The 11,069-nt window shown below is 38.4% G+C and overlaps 1 protein-coding gene across 3 annotated transcripts; it reads right to left on the bottom strand.

Moving 5' to 3' along the window:
• Nucleotides 1–5,152: 5,152 nt before the first annotated feature.
• Nucleotides 5,153–10,632, bottom strand: LOC109003095 (auxin response factor 2A-like). 3 transcript variants are annotated; one of them, XM_018981102.2, is made up of 15 exons: nucleotides 10,074–10,632; nucleotides 9,866–9,978; nucleotides 9,426–9,521; nucleotides 9,204–9,260; nucleotides 8,959–9,114; nucleotides 8,783–8,867; nucleotides 8,432–8,522; nucleotides 8,179–8,343; nucleotides 7,876–7,995; nucleotides 7,621–7,696; nucleotides 7,375–7,543; nucleotides 6,321–7,264; nucleotides 6,045–6,235; nucleotides 5,727–5,928; nucleotides 5,153–5,541 (listed from the first exon to the last, which is right to left on the bottom strand). In XM_018981102.2, exons 1-14 carry the CDS (start codon nucleotides 10,186–10,188, stop codon nucleotides 5,754–5,756), a joined length of 2,553 nt encoding a protein of 850 aa, XP_018836647.1. In that variant the 5' UTR covers nucleotides 10,189–10,632; the 3' UTR covers nucleotides 5,153–5,541; nucleotides 5,727–5,753. The 3 variants fall into 3 exon arrangements, with proteins under 3 accessions (XP_018836647.1, XP_018836638.1, XP_018836630.1); XM_018981093.2 differs by having other exon boundaries at nucleotides 5,732–5,928; XM_018981085.2 differs by having other exon boundaries at nucleotides 5,153–5,525; nucleotides 5,732–5,928.
• Between the last annotated feature and the right edge of the window lie 437 nt (nucleotides 10,633–11,069).

Raw genomic sequence — 11,069 nt, 5'->3', positions numbered from 1 at the left:
GTGAAGGTGAGAGTGAAAGTGAGATTGAGCTGAAAAGTAAGAGTGAATGTGAGATTGAGAAGAAAAGAAATAGTGAGACCGAAATGGAGAATGAGAGAAAAATGAGAGAGAAAAAAAAAGAAGAGGGTGAGACTAAGACCATAAGCAAAAGAGAAAATGAGTTGAAAAATAATTGTGAGGTTGAGAGTACAAAAAAAGATGAAGAAAAAAAGAGTGACAGAAAAAAAGAGAGTGAAAAGAAAAAAGAGTGTGAAAGGGAAAAAGAGAGTGAAAAAGAAAAAGAGAGTGGAAAGAAAAGAGAGTGTGAAGAAAGTGAGAGAAAAATAAAGAGAAAAGTGAGTTTTTATGCTAAGGCGAGTCTTATTCCTAACGAACTTGACGTATGTTTGCCTAGTATTGTTGTCTCTTTGTTGCAAGGATATGAGGTCCTGTTTCCTAGTGGTGTATTTTGTGGATTGCCACCTATTAGGGAGATAGAGCACTACATTGATTTTGTGACAGGTGTGACAATTCCTAACCGACCTTTCTTGGAAGAACATGAGTCATTGACACACTTAAAGGGACAAGGTAAGTTGTTGACTAGAATGCATGCTAAGCGGGAGGATTGTATTGAGACTTTTCCTCGTGTATTCAAATACACACAAGGTATGGAAAATTTTATAGTTGATGCTTTAGCAAGAAGGTATGTCCTTGTCTTCATTTTAGATACAAAATTGTTGAGACTTGAATATGATAAGGAATTGCATGCTAATGATGATGACTTTGCTAGTGTGTATGGAACATGTGAGAAAGCATCATTTGGTAAGTTCTATAAACTAGATTGGTACTTGTTTAGAAAGAATAGATTTTGTGTGCCTACCAGGTTTATGCTTAAGTTGCTTGTGTGTGATAGACATGGTGGTTTGTTGGCTAACTTTGGTGTAATGAAGACTTTTGATGTGATACATGAACGTTTGTGGGGGCATCATTTGCCATTTATTGACTTGTTGCATGAACATTTATGGAAGTATCATTTGTCATTGATTAACGTGTTGCATGAACGTTTGTGGAAATATCATTTGCCATTCATTGAAGTGTTACATGAACGTTTGTGGAAGTATCATTTGTCATTCATTAATGTGTTGTATGAACGTTTCTGGGAGTATCATTTGCCATACATTGACATGTTGCATGAACGTTTGCGAGACTACCATTTGCCTTCCTTTGAGTTTGCATATAATTAGAGTTGTTATTTTGGTATAAAGAATATTTTAAACATGTTACATGAACATTTGCGGGACTATCATTTGTCTTTCATTGAGTTTGCATATAATTGGAGTAGTCATTCTAGTATTAAAAAAATTTTAGACATTTTGCGTGAACAATTATGTTGATCTAAAATGAAGAGAGATGTTAATTGTATTTGTGGCAGGTGCATTATACGTAGAAAGGCCAAATTTATGCTTTTACCACTTGGGTTGTATACACCCTTACCTATTCCTAGTGAGTCATGTGTAGACATATCTATGGACTTTGTTTTGGGGCTGCCAAGGAAAGAAAGGAGTAGAGATTCTATTTTTGTGGTTATGGATGGATTTATAGACTTTGCATATAATAGGACCATGCATACTACCACTTTATATTCTCCTTTTGAAATTATTTATAGACTTAATCCATTTAGTCCTTTAGATTTAATGCCTTTATTTGTTGACAACAAGAGTAGTTTCGATGGATTTTTTCAAATTCATGAACAAATTAATGATAATGCATATGAAATTAATGATAATGTTACTAATATTTTTCCCTTCGATCTAGGTGGAGATTCGAGGTCGAATCCTTTTGAGGAGAGGGGGAATGATGGGAACCAAGGTGGGCCTAGTCTTAAAGATATGTTGCAGGTTCCAGATGGGCCAAATACAAGTTCAATGGCTTAATTGGTGAAGATTCAGATTTGATTCATTTGATAAGCGATGGAAATGACAACAACATGACTTAGAGGCTTTGAGCACTTGAAGGCTTTCAACTTATTTAATTCATTTAAAAAACTTATTTTATTAGTTTAGAATAATTGAGTTTATTATGGGAAGCACTTAAGGGGGCCTATGCAAGGGCATGTTGGAAAAGTTATTATTTTATTGAACTAGGGTTAGGGATACTGTAGCCGTGTTACTGTAACACCGTACAGTAACCGCGGCACTGTTCATCCAGGGGCACTTTTGGAAGATGGGGGTTTATTTTGGCTAGGGTTTCATTAGGTTTTGCTTTAAATACTCTATGTAGCCTCATTTTAATCAATTTATGAAATTTAATGAATTTATTCATTGTGAGTTGAGTTTATCTCCTCTTGTTCTTAATTGAATTTTTGAACTTATCAAAGGTAAATCACAATCTTTGTGGCGTTCTTTCTTTTATAATCTGGGTTCTTGAGATGGGTTCTTCAACGGGTCTAGATTTTAATATAATCTAGGTTCTTGATACGAGTTCTCATCAGGTCTAGGTTCTCCATCCATTGACTTAATTTTGACTTTCTTGGGGAGTTTTCAAATTGACTGTGGGTTCAAGAGATTTCATTCCCGCGGGTTCATATCACACCTTCTCTTATAGAGCAGCAATTTCAGATTCTGTATCATGCAATAAATCCTTATTTCCCTCTAGTTGTTTCATGACCGAATTCATATTCTGGTGGAGGAGGTGAAGTATTCACTATTTCGGAAATGGGTTGCAAAAAGAAAGTTCACTGTTTCGAAAATGAGGGAGACGAACATAAATGGCAAGGAACGATGATGTCAACGAACTCTCAATTTTTTTCTTTTCTTTTTTTTTATTTCTTTAATTATAGTTGACGTGGCAATGTGACCTCATTTGCAATACATGTGCCAAGTTCCCTGCCTGTAGAAGAACTGTTTTTCAAAAGAAATGTACTATTTTTGCACACTCTATTATTACAAATATCATTTCTCTAAGTTAAAATGATAACATGATACATAAATTATATTGGCTATGCCTCTTCAATAAAGGTGATCATTTCCAATTATTTTTAATTACGAAGAAGAGGGAGGGCCAATAGAGTACGATTGAAGATATGAAAATTGCATGATGATATTAGTGTGCCAGTCTTCCTAGTTCCTTATTTCTTTCGGGCCTGAACAGACCTGCTTAGACCTTAAGACCGCATTTGGTTAGTTCAAATGAGGTATTTTATTGAAAGTTGAATAAAATATTTTTATAATATTATTTTTGTTTTGAGATTTGTAAAAAGTTGAATTATTTATTATATTTTATATGAAAGTTTAAAAAAAAATTGTAATAATTATATGAGATGAGAGAAATATTTGATTTTGCGTAACTAAACTAGTCGTAAGCATCATACCTAAAGTGAAAGGGAACCAGTAACATTAACAGACATAACTCGTAGCATTAGTACCTGATATCACTTGCGATGAATGGAGTGGCAAACCCAACCAAACCATGAAACCCATGGCAGTATGGGAATTATCAGTTAAAGCCCAAAATAGAAGTTAAAAGATAGAGAAACTCTTTACACAACCGTCACGTGCAACCGTGGGGTAGTCACCACAACATTTAAAATGAAACTCACCGTTTTATTTATAGTTTTCAATTGGTTGGGAGCTAAAAATCACAGATTCACACGTATGGGAATTTCAAATGTTTGATTTAAAGTCATCTGATTTGGGACTTCTCCTTCCATGTGTCCCTTCTCCCAAACTCTAACCATCAACGTCCCTTCCTCCTTCCCTAACCCAGAGACCTATGTTAATGCATAGAGTAGTTGTTGAAAATTTCTTTGTCCATAATTGTTGTTGAACCAGAATCCCACTTATAGAGGATAACAGGCCTATGAATCAAACCAATGAATCAAATTAGTGAAGGAAAAAGAAAAAAAAAAAATTCAACAGCTACCACATTAACCTAAAAATCTATTTCCTCCTCTTTCTGTTTTGAGTTAACAAAGTAAATTGGTAACGTAGGTAAAAGAGCGAAAGAAGGAAGACATACCAAGCAAGAATATGAAAATTCTTGGGAAGAACCTTGAAAAAATTGGCACCCCTAAATCCGATTTCACTCTCAGATCCCTCAAAGCGTTATCTATGTTTTCTTCCTTGGTTTTGGTCTTAAATCACTCTCAAAAGCAGCCTAGCCTAGTGAGGATTGCTTCTATCTACTTTAAGGAGAGAGAGAGAGAGAGAGAGTAGGAGCAAACAAATGCATCAAAAACAGTCTCATGCGCTTCTCTCAATTTTCATTTCACTTTTTTATTTTTTTTAAATTTATGTCAAATGCTGTCAGCCGGTTACAATTCGGATCCGTATAGCCGATTGTACCTAGTAGAATTCTTTAAAAGATATTTGTTGTACTTGATACACACCCTCACTTAATACAGTGAAGACTTTTGAAATGCTAGGTACACCGATGGTCTACCGAATAGTTGAACCGATAGGTGCATTTTTATTTTTTATTTTTTTCTTAGATGTTAAGAAATGTATTGAACTGATTTTTTTTTAATTTTTTTTCTTAAACATTAAGAAAAATATTTCTTAATATTTAAAAAAAAAAAAAAACAATCGGTCGTAGACCATCGGTCTCCGTAAAACGACCCTTTTTCCTGATCACATGGCCTCAAAAACCCCAATTAATCAAAAGCTGCAAGAGTCGTGTCCTCCCAACTTTCTAATAAAATTTTATTTAAAAAAAAAAAAAAAAAAAAGGTTGAGAAGACAACATCAATTATAATAGAAAGAGTGGATAAAGGTAAAGGGTAAATGTGTGCCTCAGATTTTAGAAGACCCAAATCCCACGTCTTGTTAAACAATGATGGGTCAAAACAAATGAGATGGTGGATGGCTACCCACAAACACCCTTTTTGTAAAAGTGGGCACAGATTCCCCCGAAGAATGTGACACTCCCAAAAACATGCCCAGCAAACCCACATGCAAAAGACACCCAGAACCTCTGTGCTTACCAAAATAACCCAGAAGTGGGTCGACTCTCACCATCACCACTACACTACACTACACAACGAAGCACTCATAATTACAATTCATACGGGAAGATCGTACAAAATAATTCCCCCACCCACACTTTAATCGAACAAAATCTTCGACAGAAAATCACCTAATAAATATAGTTTTCACGGCAAGATTGAACATGAAAATTTTGAAGAAACAACAAAACTGAAAACATTAGATTAATCAATTCTTACCCAAACGACAAAACAAGCTGTATTTTTTTACTTACAGTAAAAAGATCAGACCCAACGGTAATACGACTATGTACAAGCGGGGGTGGTCCGAAATCGCCAAGCCGGAGTCACCTTGCCCCCACAGCACTGAATACATATTATGTATATAACTGGACGGCATAAAATACTCAGCAACATGTCAAAAACTGGAAATATCATATCTGCCATCTACATCTGCTTTCTGATAGACAAAGGAGGGACCTAACTAAACGAGGTTGAGACACATCCATCTCGACTGGTACCTACTTCTCAACTGGAGAGACTGTGGAGCACTCTCTTCTGAAGCCTGCAGAAAAAAAAAACTGACGAGAACAAAGCACATATTATCTACCAGCATTAATCTGCAGAATAAAAATCAGAACTTTGGAGTAACAAAATCACGTTCAGAGAAAAACATGTTAAACATCATTAAAAGATATTCCATTGTGTTAAATACCACCTCAGGCATATTTATTTACAAACTATATATTAGATGCTCAAGGTGCACATTACCTAGAACCCATGAGAACCGGGCCTAACATTTCTCAGGAGTCGTGACAACAAATGACTTGAGATTCAATTCTTTTGCATCCTCAGCTTCGCCAGCCAATTGATTCTCTCCAGCCTTCAAATTAAGGGTCCCTGGGTTCATCTTCTGGACCTCCTCCCTGGTATAGATGAAAATCTTCCGAACCATGCCACAGAATTCCCTGATATACAGACAAGACACCACTAGTTATATAAAGACCTCAGTGAAGAAGGCAAAGATGAATGACTTGAAAACGATCAGATATGCATATTCATGAAAATGAAAGGAAGTCCTTACGCCCAGGGATCATCCCCAACAAGCATCATATCACCCTCATCATCAGTGTACACAATCAACCAATTCTTTTCAGAAGCCAACAATTCACCACCAAATTCAAATAACTGGTCTAATTCAGCAATCAGTTCTTCATAACTGTTGAATTTAGTTAGGTCCACTGACCTACCAAGAGCAATCCCCTGCTTGTGAACCTGATATCAACAGGATTTAGTTGGGCAAGTTCAATCCAAATTCAGAGAGATAAACTAAATATTACAATTAAGAAAAGAAAAATACCTTGGTACAACTTCTAGTTGAACTGTTTAGTACCTTGCCTTGCACCTCTCTTGAACGTTGCTCCCGTCTTTGTACTAACATCTTCTCAATAACAGGAAGTGGATTATCTGCTGATTTTGAACCCCGGGACTGTTCTGACTTTTGATCGGAGTCAAGAGTCTGAGCCACATGAGAAGTATCAAGTATATGACCAGTTGGCTCATTCATCATGCCCCTCCGTGGTGCTGCTCGCTCCGGTGTAGCCGGATTACAGATGAGGGGTATGCCAAAGAGCTTATACTTCCCGTCTTTGGGCTTCACAGCCTCGCATTGTTGTACCAATACAGGTTTCTGCATTGGCTCTTTTGAATGAGCAGAATTTTCAAATTGACATGAGGCTGGTGAAGGCATCAACCAGTTTCCTCGTGGGTGCTCAACTCTATGAGAATGAATCATGGAATACTCAGTAATAGCATCATGTCTGGCATTGCCTGGTGCTTGATAAGCTACATCACCACCTTGTACAGGATCCTTAAGACTAGTATCTGACAAGTTAAGTGAGAGATTGGAGGGCATCAAGGACCATGGACTCGCAAGCAAGTTAAACTTTCCTTCCTGTTCAAGTGATTGTTTTCTTGGAAAATTAACAGCTGCTGCAGCTTGATCAACCAACGGTGCACATGTACCATGGGAGGAACCAGAACTAGCACCAAATCCCGACAGCAAATCCGTGTAAGTTGGCTCCTGCCTCCCCCTTGACATCCAATTTTCTGACCCATGTCTTCTTGATGCAGAAACATCAATCTTTTCATCTTCTACCAAAGGTGGCCAAACAACAGACTTTTCAGCAGTGTCAGACTCATTGCTATCCAAAAAATTGCCTCTCAAGGTCGAGAACTCTTGACCCGGCAAGACCCTTAAAAATACACTGGCTGGAGAAGGGTCTAGAGTCGCTTTAGATGAACCTGATCATATTTCAAGAGTTAAAAAGTGTACATATAAGCCTCATAAAAGCACCACAAAACTACAAATGAGAAGTAACTATTACGTTCTCATAGCAAATAAGATTTTATACCTTCCCTAGTAAGAACAGAGGAGTCGGGGGATGAGGAAACCATGTTTGAACGGGGCCTCTTTGCCCTGGGCATTGGAAGAGGATTTAGTGTAGGAGCAAGAGCAGGCTCTACTTTCCAAGGTGAAACTCTCTCTGGGCGAGGCATAGTACTCGTCTCATCCCATCTCACCTAGAAGAACATGAAAAAGTTAATCTACCATGCTAAATGGTCATAACATGCACTGCCCTAATGACTTAAAGTACTACCTTGAGGCATCTCCATTTCGAATTTGGCCACCTTTTGGCGTCAGCATCTTCAACTCCAACTATAGTGCCAGTAAATCTACAAAATGAGAGCAACATATGTCAAGAAACTTCATTTAGATCCTATGAAAAGAAGAAATAGTTCTTTTTATAAGTTGAAAAGAAGAAGAAATAGTTATTGAAAATAAAAATTAAAAGCCGAAAAGGTTGCCAACAAAGCGAAAGGAACTTCAGTAAATAAACAAGCAACAGCCACACCTTTGTTCAGGAGCTTCTTCACTTTCAAATCTCATTTTGAACCTCATCCCTATGGAGTAGTTTTTCTTGATAGACTCCATATACTGATCGTATGGAACGATAAATTCAGTGGGGCTTGTCCTGTCAGACGATTTTAATAAAAAACCATGTAGCGTGAAATTTAGAATCACTCCCAATTTCATGCACAATAACAATAGCAGTGAAATTCATACATAACACAAATTGTAAAATCAAATAATAGGCTTTCGAATCTCAGAATAGCTAATTAAGTTCATAGCAGTGTACATAGATTTAACCACACACCTAGGCTTGTAGTACACAGTAAACATGGTTTTGGTTGAGATGGCATGCCATGCAGTGGCAAGGACACCAAGATGCATGCTGTGACTAGATATGACTGATGATGGGACATTATCCTGCTGTCTCATTGCCCGTCTCACACCAACACGAAGTTCTCCATTCTCTCCCCTAGAGGTAAATTACTTTGCCAAGGTTAGGTAAAGCCAAAACAAGTAAAAAAAAAATGGAATCTCATTTGTATTAATAAACAGCATACCTTAGAAATATAAATGCATCCCCAGCAACAAGCCTTTTAGAGCTAACAAACACACTCCAACCACTTTGAAGTAAATGCCTTCGCGGTTGACCTGGCAGTCCAATTTCTCAGGTAAACTTAATCAAGAAAAAACTACAGTACGTCTATAGAGACTCATTGATGAATGACCAAAAATCAAACTAGAACAATTATATCTTGTGTACATGATGCGCAACACGTTCAGGGTTCAAACACTAAATCCAAAAATCCTCCAGCCCACATTCCCAAGGCAAGTTGGGGTGACAAATAGCCATAAACATGGTAGTAACGCCACACAAATTACACATATGAAACTGAACTTATATCCATTACCACGAAATATATGCCGGAACCGCCACTCATTTCCATGCAAGTCCTTGGCAGCCAAATCCTGAGTCGGAGGCTGCCTTGACATGTCCTGTCAAAAATCAAGCATTATATCACTTAGAATTAGTTCCAGTGTAGAAAATTAATACTAATTAAATAGCTAAAAGAGAACAGAACCCAACCAGTGGAGGGAGACATTCATCTGCATGCCGTCTCAACACTGAGAACCCCCCATGAGTGCTAGTATCTGAGGCAGTTAGTGTCTTACAGAAAGAGTGCACATGGAATTTTGGCAGTGGAGGCGGCGGAGGTATCTTCTCCACAGCGTTCTCATCTTGCTGCATCAAACAGAACATGAAACTATTACAATCTCAAGCCAAATTCGCTTGCTCTTAAATCTATTATAGTAGAAGCCAAAGAAACTTACGTTTGCCTCGGGAATCAAAGTTACTTGAGCAAATACCTCATCAGTATCTGCTTCAGCCTACAGTTTTTGATGCCATCCCCCGCCCCCAAAAAAAAATGGAGAGAGAGTGAGAGAGAGCTAGAAGTTAGAAAAGTAAAACTACGCACAACACAGAACCCTCTATGGCAAGTCAAATAGAACGAAGCAAAAGCGAACTTAAAACCATCAATGAAAATCGGTTACCTTCAATTGAACATTTATGACCCGGCATAGGATCTTAGCTGGAAGATCATATAATGGCATCTGCTGGTCCGCCAGTTGATTAGTAGACGCCTCTACCTAATTCAACAAACGCGAACAAGCCATAGATATTTAGCAACTTCGAACAAAATCCAGAAACAGAAACAATGGAAACAAAAAAAAAACCCTTCAATTCAATCAAACCCATTTCCAGAAAGTACATAGTTCACAGCTGTCTCGCCCGAAATAGAGCAGACGCTTACGAACAATTAAAAAAACTGAAACTAACATAAGCAGAATCCGGAAATTCAAACCGAAACACGACTAGAGAGCAAAGAAAAGAAAGTAATTTAATAAATAACAAGATGAAAACAAAAATTACAACTCCATCGAATTAAATCGAGGTATGCCAAAAAACTGGTAACTCAAAGCTAGAAACTGACCTGCTCGATATGACCCTGCGGGAAATAGAACACGCGTTCGTCTTCACGAGGCACGGTTACCAGAGGACCCGCACACGCGTGCCATAGCTCCGTGTAAAGCGCAGTCTCGGCATCTACAAAAACACAAACCGCAAGACAGAATCCGAAAATCACAGCCAGATCTTTCATTGGTTAAGCCGAAACGAAACCGAGTTCACCGAAATTTTACCTTTGCTAGTGCCGGAAAATTTGGAATGACCTTTTTGCCCTTCGGTGCTGTTTCTAACATCGGTTTGGTCGCTATAACCGGAACTTCCCTTTGTAGAAACCTCTGAAGCCGTCATTTCTCTGAGCTCTCCTAGCACAGATCTGTCATCCGAACAATTTTTAACGCTCACAGAATCGACGACCCAATTACCAAAACCTCAATTCCTCGATCAGCGTCGAAATTGTTGGAGGCCCACCGTGTCTCGGATTCAAAAGTCTCAAAGCTTAATCAAAAGCCTATCCTTAAAAAACAAAGATATCCTAGACCAAAGACCACAACTATAGCTCAATCAAATACCCAAAGGCGCTAAGCCCAGTCAATTCCTAACCAATTCTTCCGATTGAAGCGCCACGCCCTCGCTCTCCGTCTCTGCTATCTTCCTCTTGCGTCTGCCAACGATCTTGTCCGCTAAGACGCGCTTGCATGCGACCAGAACCAACTCTCTCTGCCTCTCTCTCTCTCTCTCTCTCTATGACTCTCTTTGTCCGAGCAGAAGGGCTTAACCAGAGTGGTCAAAATTGAGGGCAATAATTTCAAACCGAGGTCAATTTCTAACCAGTCTGTGCGACCGGCACTTACCGGTGAAAGAAGCTTTTGGAAACCGGGTACAGCGGGTCGAGACAAAAAGCGACAGAAGACCTTACCGGGGGAGTAAATTTAATTAAAGGCGGCTGAGACAGGGGAAAGGGTAACACAGAACACGGCGTTGGAGAAATGTCGGCTTGTGGTTGGTTGGTTTGTTGGGGGCAAAGTAACGCCGTCTGTCCCAGGCGTCGGCGTTAGCGGGGGAACCGACGACTTGTTCTCACGGTGTAACGATCCAGTATGGAGTTTTGTACATATTTTATAATCGAATTAATGTATATCAGTTTTAAAATTTCATATTGGATCGATTATACTTTTAAATTGATATTTTCGATTTTATCGATTTCAGTTTAATTTAATTTAATTTTTTAT

The sequence above is a fragment of the Juglans regia genome, chromosome 9 (assembly GCF_001411555.2).
Source record: "Juglans regia cultivar Chandler chromosome 9, Walnut 2.0, whole genome shotgun sequence".
NCBI lineage: Eukaryota > Viridiplantae > Streptophyta > Magnoliopsida > Fagales > Juglandaceae > Juglans > Juglans regia.
This window is presented reverse-complemented; position numbering and strand designations above follow the sequence as displayed.